This window comes from Lissotriton vulgaris, chromosome 12 (assembly GCF_964263255.1).
Source record: "Lissotriton vulgaris chromosome 12, aLisVul1.2, whole genome shotgun sequence".
NCBI classification, from domain to species: domain Eukaryota; kingdom Metazoa; phylum Chordata; class Amphibia; order Caudata; family Salamandridae; genus Lissotriton; species Lissotriton vulgaris.
Genome location: NC_141700.1, coordinates 762,416,567 through 762,437,848, shown reverse-complemented (window position 1 = coordinate 762,437,848; position 21,282 = coordinate 762,416,567). Strand labels below are relative to the sequence as shown.

General features: G+C 50.2%; 1 protein-coding gene across 3 annotated transcripts in view; it reads right to left on the bottom strand.

Annotated features, from left to right (window-relative positions):
* Positions 1 to 21,282, bottom strand: part of CHD3 (chromodomain helicase DNA binding protein 3) — an 813,321-nt gene that overhangs the window by 269,963 nt on the left and 522,076 nt on the right. For all 3 annotated transcript variants that reach the window (XM_086946072.1, XM_086946074.1, XM_086946073.1), the window contains exons 23-24: positions 18,795 to 19,044; positions 4,601 to 4,770 (exon numbers count right to left, since the gene is read on the bottom strand). In XM_086946072.1, coding sequence (XP_086802198.1) covers positions 4,601 to 4,770; positions 18,795 to 19,044 — 420 coding nt within the window. The remainder of the gene's footprint in view (positions 1 to 4,600; positions 4,771 to 18,794; positions 19,045 to 21,282) is intronic.

The window sequence follows — 21,282 nt, the reverse complement described above, 5'->3', positions numbered from 1 at the left end:
GGCCTAGACACATAGGAGGCTTGCGCTCTAGCCATATTCAAATGTCAGACAAAGAAACTAGATTTGCTGTGTTAGCCTACTCCTAGCAAAAACAGGCATTACATTACATAGGTGCTCACCCACAGGTCCTCCGATAGAGGCATGGATGGGGGCATTCATCAAATGTGTAGCGGAAGAAGAAGAGGCGATAAGGTTAGGAGAGGTATGAGGAATACGTCACCACCCTATATCCATGGAATGGGCAATGCTCCTCCACAGCTTTAAACAGGTAAACACAACACCTACGAAATCTCCGGCAGCCACCCTCACGGCGTCATGCCATACAACACCTCAAACCACACACCCGGCCTCCTTCGGAGAGCCCGCTCCCTCCCCCTTCCCCCTTCATAACACCCGCCAGAGCCACAGTAAGAAAGCAAAACCTGGTGGCAACCAAGTCACAGAAAACAATGTGCAGGCACAAGCTCTATATCCCATCCCTAGTTCTATCTCCCAAGTTACATTGTCTGTTGGTTCATTTAACATAACACTTTAAGACAATCCAAACCAGCAGCAGAGAAGCACCAGCGAGGTTCACGGACCTATCGCTCCAAGGCACGCTTGAAAGCATGTGTTACAAATGCTGGAGACTACAGATCCAAACACCTATACTACCTAATCGCATCACACGCTCGCAATACAATGTAACTAATGGTTGAATAATCGTTATTGATGACGTCTCTGTATACTCTGTCTGAACTTGAAAACTTAATAAAAAGGTTAACCAAAAAAATGGTATTAGGGGTGAAGGCCGTCTCCATCCCAAGGAATACCATTGTCACCATGACCTTGATTCTGACCTGCTTCTGCGTTATTATTGGCACTTAATCCTTAACCAAATAGTGCTTGTACCCAATAATGGACTTAGATCCTGGGATTCCTGCTCATTGACTATGATCTTGGCTGGACAGACTTTCCTGGGGGAAGCATTCTTTGGTAAAAGTCAGATTTTGGAGGAAATTCAAAGGTACTCCTTTTCTAGTCTTCAGCAAGGACTCTGGAGTTGATGGTTGAGTATTCATCTATGTGTTATCAATAGCATAGTTGCTTTGTCAACAAAATAGTCTGGGCCACTGGAGATGAGGGTGTCATAGACATCGAAAAATGTGCATCGATGTTTACTGTCATCAATGGTGCCTTAAAGGCTGCTTAAGAAGGCTGAAACACAGAAACCTCTAACAAATCAAGAAAAATCTCATAAGGCCACAAATTTGTAATATCACATGCAGCTTTTGTTGTAACTATTACAGATTGTACCCAACAACTTTTGTATGAATTATGTTATTGGAACAAGTACAACATTGTTAACAATTGATTTATGGATTCTGTCTTTTACGCTGGGCAATATAATAGGATTGTTAACTTTGTGATTTGTATATATTTACGGTTATTTTAATGGTGCGCTCAAGACCAAATTCACACACTCCTCAGGTGGGGTTCTCTTTCTCCAACTGATTGTGCATCCTATGCTGGCAAGATGCTGGTTTGCCGCAGCACCCTTTTGAATATCTTCTGCTACTAGTTTACTCCTCACTTTAATGCTCACATCTGGGATTGCAGTAGATTAGTCCACTGTTACTACCTTAAAATTAAAAACCAAGGTAACAATGTAAAATCTTGAAAATATGATTAATTTGAGCAGACGTCTAGAGATCTCCTTTCACACAACCTGCAGTACAAGTCAGATCAAAGGTGGATTCTGGGGCAGTTGGAGCTCAGTGCAGTTTCTTCTCATTGGCAAAAGCTTTAGTTGCTCCCCTTGAAGAGGCTCTGCTACTAAGGCTGTGCTTTTTGCAGCATTTTGCACATAGTCTGAGCTTATATTGCTACTCTTCATTTGTAGAGGTACTTCCAGCTCAATAGGTTAAATGTTTATTGCCAGAGTATGTCCCATTTTCAAATTGCAATTCTTTGTAAATAGGCCAATCAATGAAAGTGATTCCTATTTTGATATTTCGGGTACTTTAGGAACTTAGATGGCTGTTTCTGGCAGCTGTTGAATATCTGTTACGGGTGCCAGGGCAGACTTTAGCAAAGCTTGATAGAGAACTGATGCCAGCAACAAAGCACACACTTTTGGCATTAAAGCTTGGGAAAACATAATAGTGTTTTAGCTGACACAATTTGCTCTTAAAGCTTCAAAGTTGAGGAAGGCATTATCACAGTCTAGGCTCAAGCTGCTGGTGTCACAGTAGAAGCCAAAGATGTGCTTAACGCAGTATCCAAGTTGACTTGTAGAGGTGAACCAGAGCGGTTCTGTTGGAATAAAGCCAGCGAATGGTTCTAGGAAACATCAATCTGTGTCTGTAACACCCTAGCAGGAAGAAAACGTGCATGGACTGGGGCAAGCTGGAGCAACGCCTCTTCGAAATCTGTGTAGCTTGATTTCTTCCCGGAGCCCTTGTACTGAGAGGCTCCGGGAGGAATCAGCAGTGCCTGAAGCTGCAGGGAGATGGGTCCTCCACCCCAAGGGAGATGATGCTTGGTTGTTGAAGGTGAGGAAAGCCCTCCAAGAGTTTGCCACCTTGAAAATTCCAACGCACAGAATTGCCGCTGGCCCCAGAACCACAGCGTTGGTTCCCTCATCCTCTGCAGCGTGAAGGTTGTGCAGCTTGCACCAGCCTGTGGCTCTGGGCGGGACGTAGTGTGGCTCCCCTTCCATAGCCATGAAAGGGCCGAAAAGCAGACTGCGCAGGGGGAGTGGAGTGGCCCAAAGACTTGGCCGTATCCCATGAGTCCTTGAAACGCTCTAGAGTGTGGTCTGCTTTGTCGCCAAAAAGGCGATACCCGTCAAAGGCATGTCCAGAAGAGCGACCTAGACATCCTCAGAAAAGCCAGTCGATCTCATCCCACCGTGCGACGAAGGGCTACCGACGTGGAAATCGTCCTGCCTAGAGAGTCAGCGGTATCCAGCCCACAGAGGATGGTAAACTTTGCTGCATCTCTCCCTGCAGCAATGGTCTGGAGAGCATGGGTCGGGCCTCCTCCAGACACTGAGGCAGCACTTGCACAACTGTATCCCACACAGAGAGAGAACAACGGCCCAATAGACATGCAATGTTTACCAACCGCAGTCCCAAGCTGGGAGAATAGAAAACCTTCTTCCTAAGATGATCCAGCTTCTTGGATTCCCTATCTGGTGGTGGACTTGAAAGTAGAAGCTTGGACCACCAAGCTCTCAGGAGTGGGATGTTGGGAGAGGAAAGGGGGGTCGCCCGGGGCTGGGCGGTGGTGCCGGGCAACCATCCTATCCACGGGAGCCCCCGTGTTGGGCCTGGACCAAGTGCCTAAAAGGATGTCGGTCAGGGCTTCACTGAACGGCAGCAGGGGCTCCGGAGAACTCGCTGCCGGCTGAAGCACCTCTGTCAGGAGGTTAGTCCTGACTGCCACCAAAGGAAGCTCGAGGTTGAAAACTTCAGCCGCATCGCAACACCACTGCGTAAGACGCACCCTCCTCCGTAGTCACAGTAAGAGGAGACACCATGCCAAGGTCTGAAGAGGTATCCAGACAACTGGCATCCCCCAGGTCCACTCTTCAGTCCTTTTCGTAATTCAACTGGTCTGACAAGGGTTCCCGAACCCCTCCTAGTCTTCTTCACCCTCCTCTGGCTGCCAGTTTGGTGAAAATGGCAAGGTTGGAGCACAGGGGCAAAAGTACCCATCGGCGCCGAATCCGGCATCGGCCGACGCTGGTCCGGCTCCGTGTCCACGTCAGGTTGGAAGCCGGGGTCGAGACCGCCTGGGGGACCAGGTGGCGTCGGCAGCGGAGCCATTGGAGTCAGCGCCAGTTAAGGTGTCACAAGAACGACTGAGGTCAGCTCGTGATCTAGGGGGGCCCTCTAGTGCCGGGGCCAGAACCGTCGGCAGGGGAGGCCTAGGGCCCCTAACTGACCGCATATCAAGCTGGTCTGACATTTTCATTAGGTGGGAGAATGAGATGTTGACAAGTTTCTGTACCTAGATATCACAGTCTTAGAGAAATGTTATTAACCCATCTATTGACACTGGTAGCAACATAATCTATGATAAAATAAATAAATAAATAAATAAATCCAGTACTTGTATAGCACACAAATCACCCCTAAAGGGGTCTATCTGCACTGGGGTCCGTTGGGAAGATTAAGCGAGCTATTGCCAAGAGTCACATGGTGCTGGGCAGACCCCTGCCTGCCGCCGGAGCCGGGGATTAAACCGTGATCCCCAGCGTCCAGCATCAGTCGCCCTGGCCGCGGCGCCACACCTCTCCCATGATCATTCTGATTATAGCAAAGAATCAAAGTACTTAATGCCACTGCTCTTTTAGATCATACTTAAGATGACACCGTGAATAAAGAACATATTTTCGGACAGTATTCCTTTTTGTTCAACAAATGACCAAAACATAAGTATTGTTAGAGCGCCCACATGTATCTCAAGGAAAGCACCATTGTAAGTTTGCAGATACAACAGTTCTCATACAAACACAGAACCTTAGAACTAACTATGTGCTAATGTACGTCACTAGAAAAAAACTGTCCTGGAGGAAAATTAGAAGCATGCAAACAAGTCTTTCCCCTCTTACCTTATCCTCCTCTCGCACCATATACTGTGCAACTTTGAAGGAGCTCAGGTATTCATTCATGTTCTGCACATCTGTATCCTCAGTGGCATCCTGGTTCCTGTCAAGTAGTCTTGAAATGGCTTCAGTGTCATAGTGGATCACACTGCTATCTTCCTCCTTGCTTTCCCCCGCTGAAGAAAAAAATAAGAAAAAAGACATGGTCAGACAAATAAGAAAGGAAATTTGTTGAAAGGTCTTAGGTGGAAAACTAAATAAAAAATGGAGAAGGATAAAGTCACCTACTTGGTTAGTTTTAGTTGGTAGGATATTTCCCATTATCAAACTATGGGTACTCTGTCAATTTGTGGTGGTACCAGAAACTCTTAACTCTTTAACTAGCTGTTAATTGACAGCTTTAGTGCAATGGTGCCACACACATATGTATGTGTCATTCACTGCATGCCCCGTACTTGAGTATATACACGTGCCCTTCTTGAAATTAGGGATCTGATCTGTGTGTTATTTGGCAGTTGATGAGGGGTTAATAGAAGAGCGCTAATAACAAAAAAATATTTACAGTGTAAAAGAATCATCATCAAAGTACTTTTTTTTACAAATCTTATATCCTGATTCTTCCCAGTAACTGAGAATGAGAACAGTAGGACAACAGGGCAGCTTCGGGCAATGAGTGATACATTCTGTCATCCATTTGACAGTGGTAGACATAGTAGATGCTATGCTGGTGTTGTGACAACCAACTATCTCAACTATCAAGACCAAGATGAAAGCAGGGCACATATGATGTCCAGATTGTGCAATATCCCCTCAGTCAAGGACGTATGAGGATATGAACATCATTTTATTGTTCAGCGGGAACTCTGACCGAGCTTTCAGAACAAAGGTGGAGTGAGTCCTCAAACTCATGTTTTTGCTACGGAAAATTATTGAAGGGTTTGAGGCACAAAAGGCTTGCTTGGACGATGTCATGGCCACCAACAGAGAAGTTATCCGAGCGGCCCAAAATGTTTGTGAATCAACATGGTTAGGGATGACTTCAGGTTCCAGGAGGTAATATAATATCTAACTGAGGGAAAAAAAGATGCATTAGGCCTATAGGATGTTTTCTGACAACTACAATGGCCATGGAGATGGTCTCCTAAGCACTGTTATGGTAGGGCTGCAAAGTAATTTCCCCTACACCTACACCCTTGTTTCAGCCAGGTGCCAAAAACAGGACATTACTTTATTCACTGAGTAGGTGAATGGGTTAATGTTTTTCGAAAGTCCCTAGTGGGAGCATCTCAGCCACTTCTTGTACAGAGTCCTAGTGGATGATTTCCTGACAGCCTCAAGTACCTCTAAGATTCTAGATGTCAAATCAATCAATCAGGCATTTATAAAGCGCGCTACATACCCGTGAGGGTCCCAAGGCGCTGAGGGGGGGGGAGAGGGGGGGCTGCACCTAGAGGTCTCCTGAAGGTCTGAGGGTCCTCTGTCTGCCGCCGAAGGTGGAGGGGGAGGGAGTTCCAAGTCTTGGCGGTGCGGTAGAAGAAGGATCTGCCTCCGGCAGTGGTTCTGTGGATGCGTGGGACGGCGGCCAGGGAGAGGTCGGCGGAGCGGAGTCTTCTGTTAGGTGCGTAGAATGATAGTCGGTTGTATAGGAAGGCCGGGCCGGTGTTGTTGAGTGCCTTGTGTGCATGGGTGCGGAGCTTGAAGGTGATTCTTCTGTCGATGGGAAGCCAGTGCAGGTTTCTCAGGTGGGGTGATGTGGTCTCGGTGGGGGCGTAGGTGATCAGGTGGGCGGAGGCGTCTGGATTCTTTGAAGTCTGCTGATGAGTTTGGCCGGGGCTCCGGCGTAGAAGGCATTGCCGTAGTCGAGTCTACTGCTGATGAGGGCGTGTGTGACGGACTTTCGTGTGTCGGTCGGGATCCATTTGTAGATCTTGCGGAGGGTGTAGAAGCAGGTTGAGGAGATGGCGTGTATCTGGTTGGCCATGGAGAGTTTCGAGTTGAGGATGACTCCCAGATTGCGTGCGTGGTTGGTTGGTGTAGGGGCGATGCCCAGGGAGGTGGGCCACCATGAGTCGTCCCAGGCTGAAGGGTTGGGTCCGAGAATTAGGATCTCTGTCTTGTCTGTGTTGAGCTTGAGCCGGCTTTCTTCCATCCAGTCGGCGACAGCCTTCATGCCGTGGTGGAGGTTGGCTTTGGCGGTGCGGGGTTCGTTGGTGAGGGAGAGGATCAGTTGGTTATCGTCGGCGAAGGAGATAATGTTGAGGTCGTGGAGCCTGGCGATGCGTGCGAGCGGGGCCATGTAGATGTTGAAGAGCGTAGGGCTGAGGGATGATCCTTGAGGGACACCGCAGATCGTCTTCGTGACTCCGGAGTGGAACGGGGGAGGCGGACTCTTTGGGTTCTGTCAGAGAGGAAGGAGGTGATCCAGTACAGGGCCTTGTCACGAATCCCTGCATTGAAGAGGTGTGTACGCAGAGTGTGGTGGCATACGGTGTCGAAGGCAGTGGAGAGGTCAAGGAGGATGAGGGCTGCTGTCTCCCCATTATCGAGCATGAGTCTGATGTCGTCCGTGGCGGCGATGAGGGCGGTCTCGGCGCTGTGGTTCTTGCGGAAGCCTGACTGGGAAGGGTCGAGGATGTTGTTGTCTTCTAGGTAGCAGGTGAGCTGGGTGTTGACGATCTTTTCGATGACCTTAGCAGGGAACTGAAGAAGGGAGATGGGCCGGAAATTCTTAAGGTCGCTCGGGTCCGCCTTGGGTTTCTTCAGTAGGGCGTTGATCTCTGCGTGTTTCCAGCTCTCAGGGAAGGTTGCGGTCTTGAAGGAGAGGTTGATGATGTTGCATAGGTGGGGTGCGATGCAGCTGTCGGCATTGTTGATGACGTGGTGGGGAAGAGGGTCAGATGGGGCGCCTGATTGGATGGAGTTCATAGTCTTGCTGGTATCCTCGGTGGTAGTGCTGGTCCATACAGTGAGGTGCTTGTGGTCGGTGGGTAATGGAGGGGCGGTGGTGGTGAGGTTGGGGGGGTCTGAGCGTGGATTGAGGCTGGAAGTGCATGTGTTCTGCGGCGTTGAGGGTGTTGGTGATGGTGGTGGAGATCCTGATGGTGTCTTTGTGGATGATGGCGATTCCCCCGCCGATGCCGTTGGTGCCGTCCCTGCAGATGATCTTGTATCCGTTGGGGATGGCTACTGCGATGTCTGGGGCGGAGATTTCGTTCATCCAGATCTCGGTCAAGAAGGCGATTTCCGGTGATGTGGTGTCGAGCAGGTCCCAGAGCTCGACGGCGTGTTTGCGTGCGGAGCGGGTGTTGAGCAGGATGCATCGGAGCTGGTTGGGTTCTGTAGTGGAGGGTGTCTCGGCATCCTAGATGCAGGAGAAGCTGCAAGACCGGCAGGTGAAGGGGCCATGGGGCCGCTTAGGAGCGGCTTTGTGGCAGCTGGGTGGATGTGAATGTTAGCGTCTCAGAACCATGTGCCTGAGCTGAGTCAAGGTGGTGAGGGATGCCGCAGTTCAATCTCTCTATGGTACGGAGATCTTTCAATTGGGGAAGCATATTTAGGGTCTTTTGAAGCAGGTCCAAAAACTAAACTTTGAGAACAAGCGAAGGCCTCTCGGCTGACCGGGCATCCTGGGCTATCCCAGATTTTACGATGAACCCTCAAAATCATAGGAGTGTATGCAGGAATGTAGTCCAACATAAGACAGTTAAATAAGCAATTCATAAAGAGCCACATCCAGCTGGCTCAAAGGCAGGTATTTAGTGCTCCTTGCTTACTTACTTTAAAGAGGGATCACAGAAGAGAGCTATGGTGTTGTCTATGCAGATCAATTGCACCATGGATTTCTTCATGGATTTCCCCACTGGATAAAATGCTTTCACAGCTTGAAAAATTGCCCTCACCTCCAAAGTGTTTATGTGAAAGAAGAAATCTAATATCTTGCAGCACACCACTGACCCAAAGAACAAGTTACTCACCTTCAGTACTGCCTTATCTGGTAGAGACTCTACTTAGCAGCATATTCCTTACTTTAGGATAATCCTCAGGTGTCAGACTGGATGTGGATATTTTCTAACAGTACCCCTGCATGCTTCTAGGTGGCATTGTTCAGCTCTGAGTCAGCCTCACCAGAAGTGATGTGCAGGGTGTCTATAAAGGCACCACCCCAGCATACTGACAAAAGTTTCATTTGAGACTTTCCACGCCGAAACGCATGCTCACGAAAAAAGCGGACAGATTGTTGTGTAGAAGTGTGACCCTATGAATTAATTGCAGAGCAGGGAAGTTCGGTAAGGAGTCTGTGGCTAGATAGACTCTCTACCAGGTTTGGTGTTACCGAAAGGTAAGTAACTTGTTAATCTGATACCGACTTCTAGCGGCAGATTCCTGTCATTAGAATAGATACCCAAGCAATACCTCCCCGGAAGTGAGTCTATGACACAGATCAAATCGGCTGAAGTGTCCATCACAAAGGACATAGCCATCAGGCAGTAGTGTTTGTTGAACATGTGCAAATATACTCATGTTGTTGCCTGACAGATGTATAGGAGAGGGAGTCCACGAGCCAGCGCAGTGGTCGAAGCCTTGGCTCTAGTTGAATGAGCACGCAAGCCCTCAGGGGGTTTCTTTTTGTCCAATGGGTGGCAGATCTTTATGCCTTGTACTATCCATTCTGAGATGGTCCTCTTTGGCACACTGTCCTTTTCTTAGCATCTACATACCTGATCAAGAATTGATCACCCACCTGGAACTCTGTTGTGGGATCTAGATAGAACAACCATGTTATTTTTGGTTCCAGATGATGGAGTCTCTCCTCTTCTTTAAAAGGGTGAGGTGGAGCAGAGAAGGTAGGCAAGGTGATGGTTTGACTTACATTTAAAGGTGTCCTAACATTTCGGAAACATGAAGCATGGGTTTACATAACCAGTTTCTTTGTGTAAATGGTGGTATATGCAGGGTACACAAAAGTGTCTGCAGTTCAATGGCCCTCCTGCTGTTATGGCTACCAGAAACGTTGCCTTGATGGTAAGCAACAAAATACAAAACGTCCCAGTAGGAATTATTTAACCACTATTATCTAAATTATTAGTTTGCCACCGCAGTGATCAATTGTTTAACAGAAGCAAGGAAAAAACAGAGTTAAACTGTTCTTTATTATTCTATAAATTATTTTCTTTCTCCAAAACATGTAAGTTATGGCAACAAAAATACTACTACATTGACAGACTCAATTCTCAGTAGTATATGACAACTTTTGCTGATCACATGGAAAAACCAATTGCTCGGAAAAGTGTTTTTCATAATACAATCATTGAGGATTCAAATGATGATACATCCATAAGCAAAACGATGTCAAGCGTCGACGTTTTGGTCCTCCGTCGGTTTAAACAATCCATAGGACCATCTTCAGGACCATACGTTGCACATATTAATCTAAAAATGAATACACATATAAATATAGTATACAAAAAGCGGTATCGTCTACTTATCCCAAGGGAATTGATCCTGTGACCTGCACCATAAATGTGTTCAACTACTAAACATATCAACCACCACCAAAATGAGGCCATCACTTGTGTGCCCACAACGTGAACACCCTCCCTTAAAATCAATGGGTCTTTACTGAAGAAATCTTACTGAAGACCTCCAGCCGGAAGTCGTAAGACTTGGAACTCCAATGTTCTAATGTCTGATAAAAGAAACCAACAACACCATCACCTCAGTCCGTGTTATCAAAACGTATATCGCATCCAAACCATATACTTACAGATGAAGTCAAATGATCTTCACCTGCTGGTAAGCAGGCGAAGTGGACAGTTGTATAACCGCTTCAACGGTGTACACGTGAGAAAAGTGAGAGCTAAATTAAGATCCCATGGAGGCATGATGAAGGGCCTGGGAGGAAGCAAAAACTTGCTAGTAAGCGCTTAGAACGCAACTGGAGGAGAGGCTATAATGATGCAGAATAGAATCCTACAAACAGAGCCTTACTCTTTACAAAAAGCTACTGTTCAATACTAAAAGGTTTTTTTCACAGATCAAATCAAACAGGCGAAATCCTCAACCAAAGAACTCTTCAGGACTGTAATCCAAAAACACAGAGCAGTCCAGAATTATGTGAGGAAATCGCTGTCTTCTTTTTACAGAAGGTGGAAGCCATTTACAGACTCTCCCAGATAGAAGAAGCTGATGAGCCAGCTATGTTGGCCAGCTGTACAACTGATTCACGACCGACTCTAGACAAATTCTCACCACTGGAGAAACGTGATACTATAAATCTCCTAGCCTCCATCAGATCGTGATCCCGTATGATCCCTGCCCAGCTTCCGTGATTAAACAAGTTCCTGAGCTCATTGGCTCTGCACTCACCCCCTTATTCAATGCCATGTTTGAGCCTGGACATTTCACCAAGAGATGGAAAACTGTGTCCATTCTCCCACTGCTTAAAAAACAAAATCTCCACTCCAAGGATCCTAATAATGACCCGCCAATCTCTCGTCTCCCTTTGCTAGCAAAATTGGTTGAAAAAACCATGAATACTCAACTCAGTACGTTCCTCCAAGCAAATAACATACTAGACCACACTCAATCCGGATTTAGGGCAGAACACAGAAGAGTCGGCCCTTATAAAATCCACAGAAGAACTAAGAGAATCCCTGAACCAAGTAGGTAACGCAGCACTAATCGCACAAGTTACTACTTGTGTAACGATATATCTGTAAGAGACATTAGTTAGTGATAGATTCATTACCTTAGAATATCCCCAGGCGTCAGACTGGATCTGGAAAGTTTTGCGTAGCAGTACCCTTGCGCGTCGGCAGGCGTCGTCTGCGGCTCCGCGTCCGTCGTCGGCGTCGTGATGACGTCGTCGGAGTACTTAGACGCCGCCTCCGCGTGCTGAAGTCAGTTCTTAGCCACAGCTTTTCCGCGCCAGAAGCGCAGAGCCATGACAAAAACCGACACTGGTGCCAAGAAACTAGGGCCCTGAAAGGGGGTGACCTTAACCCTAGATATCGGTCCGCAGAACGGGGAGGATGGGTGGGTCGGTAAGGAATCTATCACTAACTAATGTCTCTTACAGATATATCGTTACACAAGTAGTAACTTGTGCATCTGAAAGAGACACGTTAGTGATAGATTCCTTACCTTAGAATAGATACCCCAGCAATACCATCCCCGTGGTGGTGGGTCTGCGAACCAATATTTACACCAGAAAGTCCTGGAGAACGGAGCGGCCAAAGTAGCCATCCCTCCGGACTTGACTATCCAGGCAGTAGTGCCTAGCAAACATGTGCAACAAGGCCCACGTAGCTGCCTGGCAAATGTCCTGCAAGGGCACACCTCGGCCCAAGGCAGTTGTAGTGGCCGTGGCTCGAGTGGAATGAGCCCGCAGCCCAACAGGTGGTTCCTTCTTAGCCAAGGAGTAACACGCCTGGATGCACATGATAATCCATCGAGAGATGGTCCTCTTGTGCACCGCTTTCCCTTTCTTAGCGCCCGCGTACCCGACAAAGAGTTGATCATCCACCCGGAACTGGCGTGTGCGATCCAGATAGAATGAGAGCGCACGTTTTGGGTCCAGACGGTGTAGCCTCTCCTCCTCTCTCGAGGGGTGCGGAGGCAGAAAGAAGGTGGGCAATGTGATGGACTGCCCAATGTGGAAGGCCGTGACCACCTTCGGCAAGAAGGAGGGCCTAGTCCTCAAAACAACCTTGTCCGGATGGACTGACAGGAAAGGGGGCTTGCAAGAGAGGGCCTGGAGCTCACTCACTCTCCTGGCAGGGGTGATGGCTACCAGGAAGGCAGTCTTCAAAGAAAGAAGGCGAAGTGGACAGTTATGAAGTGGCTCAAAGGGAGCGCACATCAGAAAGGTAAGAACCAGGTTCAAGTCCCACTGAGGCATCACGAAAGGAACAGGAGGAAAGGTATGAGTGATGCCTTTCAGAAATCTGTTTACAATAGGGGACTTGAACAAAGAAGGTTGGTCGGGCAGCTTCAGAAAGGCTGAAAGAGCCGAAAGATAGCCCTTGATAGTGCCCAGAGCAGAGCCCTGCTGGGCAAGAGAAAGAAGGAAGAGAAGAACCTCAGAGAGGGGGGCATTGAGGGGATCCACAGCCTTTGCTGTGCACCATGCCACAAATCTGTTCCACCTGCAGGCGTATACCGTTTTTGTGGAGGGACGCCTGGCTGCCAGAATGATGTTGCAAACTTCAGGAGGCAAGTCAAATGGCCTCAACTGTCGCCGCTCAATCTCCAAGCATGGAGGTGGAGACTGGACAGGTTCGGGTGGAGGACCGTCCCCTGCTGCTGCGACAGAAGGTCCTCCTGAAGAGGCAGACGAATCGGGGGATCGACTGACATGCTGAGTAGCTCGGGATACCAGTACATTCGAGCCCAGTCCGGAGCCACAAGGATGACTTGTGCCCGGTCGCGCTTGATCTTCTTCAGCACTCTGGGTAGAAGTGGTATAGGCGGAAAGGCGTACAACAGACCGCAGCTCCACTCGCGACGAAAAGCGTCTCCGAGCGAGTGCCGCCTTGGAAATTCCAACGCGCAGAATTGATGACATTGCGCGTTCTCTTCGGTGGCGAATAGATCTAACCAAGGCTCTCCCCATTGCAGAAAGAGGCCTTGCGCCACGTCCGAGTTCAGACGCCATTCGTGATCCATCGAGCACCGACGGCTGAGTTCGTCCGCCCTGGCGTTCAGAGAACCGGCCAGGTGTTGAACCACCAGAGTCACGCCCTGATGTTCCAGCCATTGCCAGAGACGCAGAGCCTCCTGGCAAAGGGTCCACGACCCCACTCCGCCTTGCTTGTTGCAGTACCACATGGCGGTGGTGTTGTCGGTGAACACCTGCACTGCACTCCCTCGGACAGACGGGAGGAATGCTTTCAGTGCCAGACGAATCGCCCGCAGCTCCAACAGGTTGATATGGAGCCGGGACTCCGCCGGAGACCAGAGTCCTCTGATCTCCGCCTCTCCCAAGTGGCCTCCCCAGTCCTGGAGGGACGCGTCCATCACAACTACGTGCTCCGGTTGGGGAAGGGAGAGGGATATGCCGTTGACCCAATCGCGGTCCGTGAGCCACCACTGCAGCTGTCTCGCAGTGCCCTCCGAGATCAGGACATGGTCGGACAGGTTGCCCCGGTGCTGGGCCCACTGAAACTTCAGGTCCCAATGCAGAGCCCGCATCCGCCACCGTGCGTGATAAACCAGAAGGATGCAGGAGGCCATCAGCCCCAGAAGCCGCAGCGTCAACCTGACCGAAACCCGGGATAACGGCTGGAAGACCAGAATCAGAGCCTGTATATCCCGGACCCGCTGTTCGGGCGGGTAAACCCGAAACTGCGCCGAGTCGAGAACCGCTCCGATGAAAAGGAGCTTCTGAGAGGGGCACAGGTGTGACTTCGGCACATTGATGGAAAATCCTAGCAGGTGCAGGAGATCCGCCGTAGTCTGGAGGTGGCTGACGACTGTCTGGGGCGAGCACGCCTTCAACAACCAGTCGTCAAGGTAGGGGAAGACTGACACCCCTAACCTGCGCAGATGAGCTGCGACCACCGCCATCAACTTCGTGAACACCCGTGGGGCGCTGGTAAGGTCAAAGGAGAGCACGGTAAACTGAAAGTGCTCGTGGCCTACCGTGAACTGCAGGTAACGCCGGTGGGCCGGCAGGACGGGGATGTGGAAGTATGCGTCCTGCAAGTCCAACGCTACCATCCAGTCTCCTGGGTCTAGGGCAGCCAAGACCTGAGCCAGTGTCAGCATTTTGAACTTCTCCTTCCGGAGGAAGCCGTTGACGTTCCTCAGATCCAAGATAGGGCGTAGGCCCCCTTTGCCCTTCTTGGGTACCAGAAAGTAGTGGGAGTAGCAACCACGACCTACTTCTGGCCCAGGAACGCGCTCGATGGCCCCCTTGGCCAAGAGGGCCGAAACTTCCTCCTGCAGGAGCCGCAAATGATCCCCCGATACACGGTGGTGTTGCGGTGGCATGGCTTGAGGGGTCGTCTCGAAGGGGAGGGAGTGCCCCTTCGGACGATCTGCAGCACCCACCTGTCCGAAGTGACTGTGCGCCAGTGAGAAAGGTGATGGCGGACCCTGCCTCCCACTGGCGTCACATGGGCCGAAAAGCACGGACTAGGAGGGTTTTGAGGCGGATGCTGCGGGGGCAGGTGTGGACTGGCTCCGCTTGGTTCCCCGACTGCCTCCACGGCGGTTACCACGGCCGCCGCCGCGCTGGACGACAGTTTGCGGCGAGTGGCTTGCGGCACGTGTGGGGACGCCCCTTCCTTGGCCACGAAATGAGCGAACGGCACCCATTTGCTTGCGCGGGGCCGAGAGGCCCAAGGACTTGGCCGTAGCCCTGGAGTCCTTAAAGCGCTCAAGCGCATGGCCTGCCTTGTCGCCAAAGAGGCGACGGCCATCAAACGGCATGTCCATGAGGGTATTCTGGACGTCTGCCGAGAAGTTGGCGGATCTCAGCCAGGCGTGGCGTCGTATCGCCACCGTAGTAGCCATCGCTCTACCCAGCGAGTCAGTCATATCCAGTCCGCACCTGATAGAATATTTCGCCGCATCCCGGCCCTCCACTAGGGCTTGGCCGAGTTTGGCCCGCACCTCCAACGGGCACTCTGGCAGCACTTCCGCAACTGTTTCCCACAGAGAGTGGGTGTAACGGCCCAAGAGGCATGCGGTGTTGGAAGACCGCAGTCCACAGCTAAGGGGCGAGAACACTTTCTTGCCATAGGCCTCGTACCTCTTGGATTCCCGATCGGGGCGAGCCGTCGGGAATGCGGTCTGGGAGTTAGAGGCCTGGATAACCAGACTCTCAGGGGTGGGGTGGGTGGACAGGAAACTGGGGTCGCCCGGAGCCGGGCGGTGGCGTCTGGCCACGTTCCTATCTACAGGCGAACCTGTAGCGGGCCTGGACCAAGTGCCCAAAAGAACGTCCGTCAAGGCCTCATTAAACGGCAGCAGAGGCTCATGACTGCGGCTTAAGGACCTCAGTGAGGAGGTTAGTCCTCACGGCCGCGACGGGGAGCTCAAGGCCCAAAGCCTTGGCAGCCCTCATCAGCACCACACTATAAGTCGCCCCCTCCTCCGAAGCCACGGTAAGAGGAGAGACAAATCCAGTGTCTGGAGAGGTGTCCAGGCCATTGGCCTCCCCAAGATCTCCTGCCCAGTCCATGTTAGACTGACATTCCCGTGTCAGAGGGTCCTCAGACCCCTCCCAATCCTCCTCGTCCCCCATCTCCTGAGACTCAGGGTCATGAGCGAATGAGGACGGTTCATAGAACTGAAAGTCCCCAAACGGCGTCAAGATCGGCGCCGATAGGCATCGTCCCGACGTCGGAACCGAGTGAGAGGAGGCATCGGGGGCGGCGCCGGTCGACGCCGACGCCGAAGGGGACACCATAGGGACCGACGCCGGGGGGGTCGTAAGGTCCACCGGTGACAATCCGACGCCCGAGGAGGGCCCAGCGGCGCCCTGCGGCGTCGAGCCCGAAGGCGCCGACGACGCCGGGACCGCTGCACCCTGCGGCGCCGTGCCCGAGGGCACCGGCGGAGTCGGGATCCTGGGGCCCTGTGGCGCCGAGCCCGAAGGCGCCGGCGGCGTCGAGGCCGAAGCACCCGACGGCGTCGGGGTCGAAGCCCCCGACCCACTAGGGCCCCCAGACGGGTTCACTGGGCCTGTAGGCGCCGTGGAACCCGTCGGAGAAGAAAGGGACCTCATGGCCATGAGGAAACGCTCAATCTCCTCCGGCGTCGCGTTCAGCCCAGGGACCGGGGGGTATGGAGCCGAACGCGGCGCCCGCGACTCCCGAGGAGCCGCGTGGGCGGTGTCACCCGAACCCCCGGCCGCATCGCGCGAGCGTCGGGGGGAGTCGGAAGAGCGATGATGTCTCTTCGACTTCTTGTGTTTCTTACCTGACGACTTGGACCCAGAGGAGTGGCGCCGACTCCCGGAGCTGTGACGGCTCCGTCCCCGCGACCTGTCCCTCGACCTCCCGTGGGACCGGGACCGGGACCTCACACGGCGCGGGGCCGACTGGCGGATCTCGAGTCGCCTGCGGGACCGCTCCCGCCTGGCCTTCCTCGACAGGGCCCGACAGTCGGAGCAGGCCTCGTCGTCATGGTCGACGCCCAAACACATCAGGCACAAGCGGTGGGGATCCGTAACCGACATGGTACGGTCGCACTCCTCGCAATTCTTGAACCCGGGCATCCCTAACGGCACCGTCGGAGTCGTGAAGACTTCGAAAAGGGATCAAAAGATCACAAAAAGTTAGTCAAAAATTGACTAAGGGTTACTGCTCTTTCCAGATCTGCGCTGGCTGGCGCGGAAAAAAGAAGAACTGACGTCAGCACGCGGAGGCGGCGTCTAAGTACTCCGACGACGTCATCACGGCGCCCACGACACCGACGACGGACGCGGTGCCGCAGACGACGCCTGCCGACGCGCAAGGGTACTGCTACGCAAAACTTTCCGGATCCAGTCTGACGCCTGGGGATATTCTAAGATAAGGAATCTATCACTAACGTGTCTCTTTCAGATATGCTGAACCTTTCCGCGGCCTTCGACTCGGTTCACTATGATGTTCTGATGGACCGTCTGTTGGCCTGTGGGGTGCAAGGCAATGCCTGGAATCTCCTGAAATCTTTCCTTACAGAAAGAATTCAAACTGTGGACTTAGACAAAGCCCGATCGAAACCTTTCTCCCTTCCGTGTGGAGTACCACAGGGTTCCTCCCTTAGTCCCACACATTTTTAAGGCCAATGTGGCGCCTTTGATCAGATCCTTCAGATTTCAGTTGACATCGTACTCCGATGACAGGCAAATAGTGGTGTCTCTACGACCTGGACAGGAGGCCGGGAAAGGGAAAAGGTTCCATGATTGCATGAAAGCGGTCAGGATGTGGATGACCATGAACTATCTGAAGTTAAACTCCAGCAAAATGGAGGTCCTCATTTTTGGCAATAATGCCAACTTTGGGACGCTCACGCCAGACGGGTGGCCAGAAGAACTAGGGACTCTTCCTGAGCCAACTAGGAAAGTAAAAAACCTGGGGGTCGTAGTCGACAATAAACGTACCTTTGGGGACCAGGTAAAAGCGGTTGCCTCTGATAGTTTCCACCTCCTTAGAATGATTAGGAAAATAATGTCATTCTTACCAGCAGACAGCCAAAGGATAGTGATATAATTTCTAATCTCGTTGTGCGTGGACTACTGTAACAGCCTCTACTTAAATATCCAAAGGAAACACTTAAACAAGCTCCAACTCCTGAAAAATGCGTCAGCCAGACTGCTGACCAGGACACCAAAGTTTGTTTCTGTCACAAAAGAAATAAAAAGGCTGCACTGGCTCCCAGTCAAACAACAGATTTAATTTAAATCCCTGTGTACGATTTTCAAGGTCCTTCAGGGAATAGGCCCGGAACTCCTGAAATGGCATTTTTATTGGTACATCTTCTGGAGCCAAAGGGGTGGTTATATACCCAGCTAAAAAAGTCAACTGGGGTGGTAGAAGCTTCATCACATGTGCCGCAAGAGCATGGAATGAGCTTCCTTTCCATCTTAGGAATGCCACTGAGCTGATGACATTTAGGAATGGACTGAAAACCTGGCTTTTTGCTACATAGGTCATCACATACCTCGCTGATCGGAAGGCAGTAGCTAGCGCCAGGATAACCTCGGGTAACTGTTGCGCTTAAGAAATTAAATTAACATAACATAACATATGCTTTGTAAATAGGTTTAAGGCTGAATAGGCCTATGGTTTAAAAATTATCACAATCAACTAACTTGGAAGCAGGCAGTTCTGCTTCCGAACTTAAGAGGCAACACTGTTTGTCTTAGGACTGTTTTCTCAGGAGGCAAAGGAACATTTGTATTTTGAATACTTTGTAAAAAGGGATTAATACAGGACTGATTAAGGACAGGTTGTTGCTCTGCATTACTGGGGCAGGGAGGGGAGTATTACAGCAGAAAACTAGAACTATGCTGTTAGCATAAGTAAAACAAAGTCCTTTAAGAGAACATTTCCAGTACTGACAAAATCGGGCCAATAGCTCATGGTGTTCCCCATTCGCCTAAACATTACTTCCGGAGGCCAACCAGATCATCTAGGCTCTTAAAACTGAATAATCTGAAGCTGGTTAGCAATTTCAAACAACATAAACTGCTGCTCTTTCTACTTACCACCCTGTAACCGGATACCTTCAATTTCATCCTTAAAGAGTTCCTCTGTGCCAAACTTCAAGATGTCATCCAGCTCCTGCTTGGACATGCTGCCTGCTTTGGAGCCTAGTCCAGGTCGCACAACTAGGTGAGTCAGCATCATCTTCCTCTTGGCCACTTGAGTGATTCGCTCTTCCACAGAGGCACGAGTGACAAAACGATAGATCATCACCTTATTGGCTTGACCAATGCGGTGAGCTCTACTAAAGGCCTATAATAAAAACACAAAGTGAGATTGGAGGAATTTGTCAAAACTGGTATGACTGAACAGGATACAATTCTGTACAGCTAAATCGGCTAGTTATATGTAAGAAAATTGATGTAAGATGTACTCTTGAGTGAAAGCAAAAACATCCCACGCGTAACACATAACTCAAAATATGGAGAGCTAACTAAACTAGGGGCATGGGAAATTGTAGGAGCACTATAAACTTGCAAGTTTCTGACAAAAGGGACAATGGAACCTATGGTGAAACATACATAGACTCTCCACACACACATCACATAGAGACTCAGAACAAAAACTAAGAAAACAAGTTACTTACCTGTAACTTTAGTTCCCCAGTATTGGTAACTTTCATAGATTCCCATGCTTTGTATCATTCCCCGTCGTCGGAATGGGAGTCTCGGTAACAAAAATACCATAGCTGTAGGTACAAAAGACAATGGAAAAAGGCCTAGGCCTCATTACCTTTTGTAGCATATCACCCTCTTTGTGTAAAAGAGACCAAACTTTGGCCTCAGCCAATCAGAAGTGCCTCACCACTTAGAACCTTCCTGAAGGAACCTCAGAGCCTCAGATTTTCGTAGCCGTTGTGTACTGAGACACCATCTGTGCTGTAGGCTGAGCTTTCCCCGGGGAGGTGGGTGGGCGCATGGGAATCTATGAAAGTTACCAATACTGGGTAACTAAAGTTACAGGTAAGTAACTTGTTTTCTTACCCCAGTATTGGAACTTTCATAGATTCCCATGCTTTGTATCAGAGTAGTAAGCAGTTGGCAAGATAATCACATTTTGCATTGTAAATAATAGCAGTAGATAACATGACATTAGATACAAAATGTGAAAAAATGAAAGGTGGGAAGAAAGGAAAGCTCACCATTAGTGGAAGAGGTTCCTCAGGACAGCTTGTCCTACTGCTGCATCATCCTGTTGCAGAGATTCCAAGCAGTAATGCTTGGTAAAGGTGTGGACGCTGCTCCAGGGAGCAGCTCTGCAGATATCCTTAATTTGCACCCCTGCGAAGAGTGCTGTGGAGGAAGCCACAGATCTTGAGGAATGCGCTCGTATCTTTCCAGTCAGAGGTTTACCAGCAGTCCTGTGACAATGTAATATAGCGCTTGTGATCCACCTTGAAACACCCTGTTTGGATAGTGGGAGGCCTTTACTCGGTCCCCCGAAGGCCACAAACAGTTGAGTAGATTTTCGAAAATCCTCAGTACGTTGTAAGTAAAACTTCAAGCATCGTTGCACATCCAACGAATGCAATGCTTTTTCCGCTGGTGTGGAAGGCTGAGGAAAAAATGTTTTCAGAATGACCGGTTCATTCAAATGGAAATCCGAGGGAACCTTTGGCATGAACCTAGGGTTAGTCCTCATGATGACAGTGTTCCTCTTGAATTGAAGGAAAGGTTCTTGAATGGTCAAGGCCTGTAACTCCCCTACACGCCGAGCCGACGTGAGAGCGAGGAGAAGAGCCAATTTCCACGAAAGGTATTTGATGTCAGAACGATGGACTGGTTCAAAAGGGTCCTTCATGAGCTGAGAAAGGACCAGATTCAAATGCCATGTTGGAGGAGGCGGTCTCACCGGTGGATAGACCCTGAAAAGGCCCTTAAGAAATTGTTTGATTATTCTCGAAGACCATAATGAAGGCCCAGATTCTGTCCTTCTGAATCGTGACAAAGCAGCCAAATGGACCTTAATTGATGAATGGGCTAGACCAGACTTGGCCAAGGACAGTAGGTAAGGGAGGACCTGATGAGGTTTGGAATTGAATGGATCAATGTGTTGCTGTCGACACCAACAACAGAATCTTTTCCACTTAAGGCGGTAAGTTTTGTTAGTGGAAGGGGCCTTTGCTTGGGACAAAACTTCTCTAACCTCGTTTGATAATGGCAAGTTCATAAATTCTCGCTGCTCAGGAGCCATGCAGTCAGGTGTAACGACTGAGGGTCTGGATGCAAAATCTGTCCTTCGGACATCGTGAGAAGATCCGGCAGAATTTGGAGAGGTAAAGGAGGAGCAATCGACAACAGATGGAGCTCCGTGAACCAGAACTGCCTCGGCCAAGCCGGGGCTATCAGGATCATCCTGCACGGTTCCACCTTGAATTTCCTGATTAGTCGTGGTATCAGAGGAATGGGAGGAAAAGCGTAGACAAATGTCTTCGACCAGGGTATCGAAAGGGCATTTCCCAGAGAATTTGGATGGGGAAGCCTGCTTGCG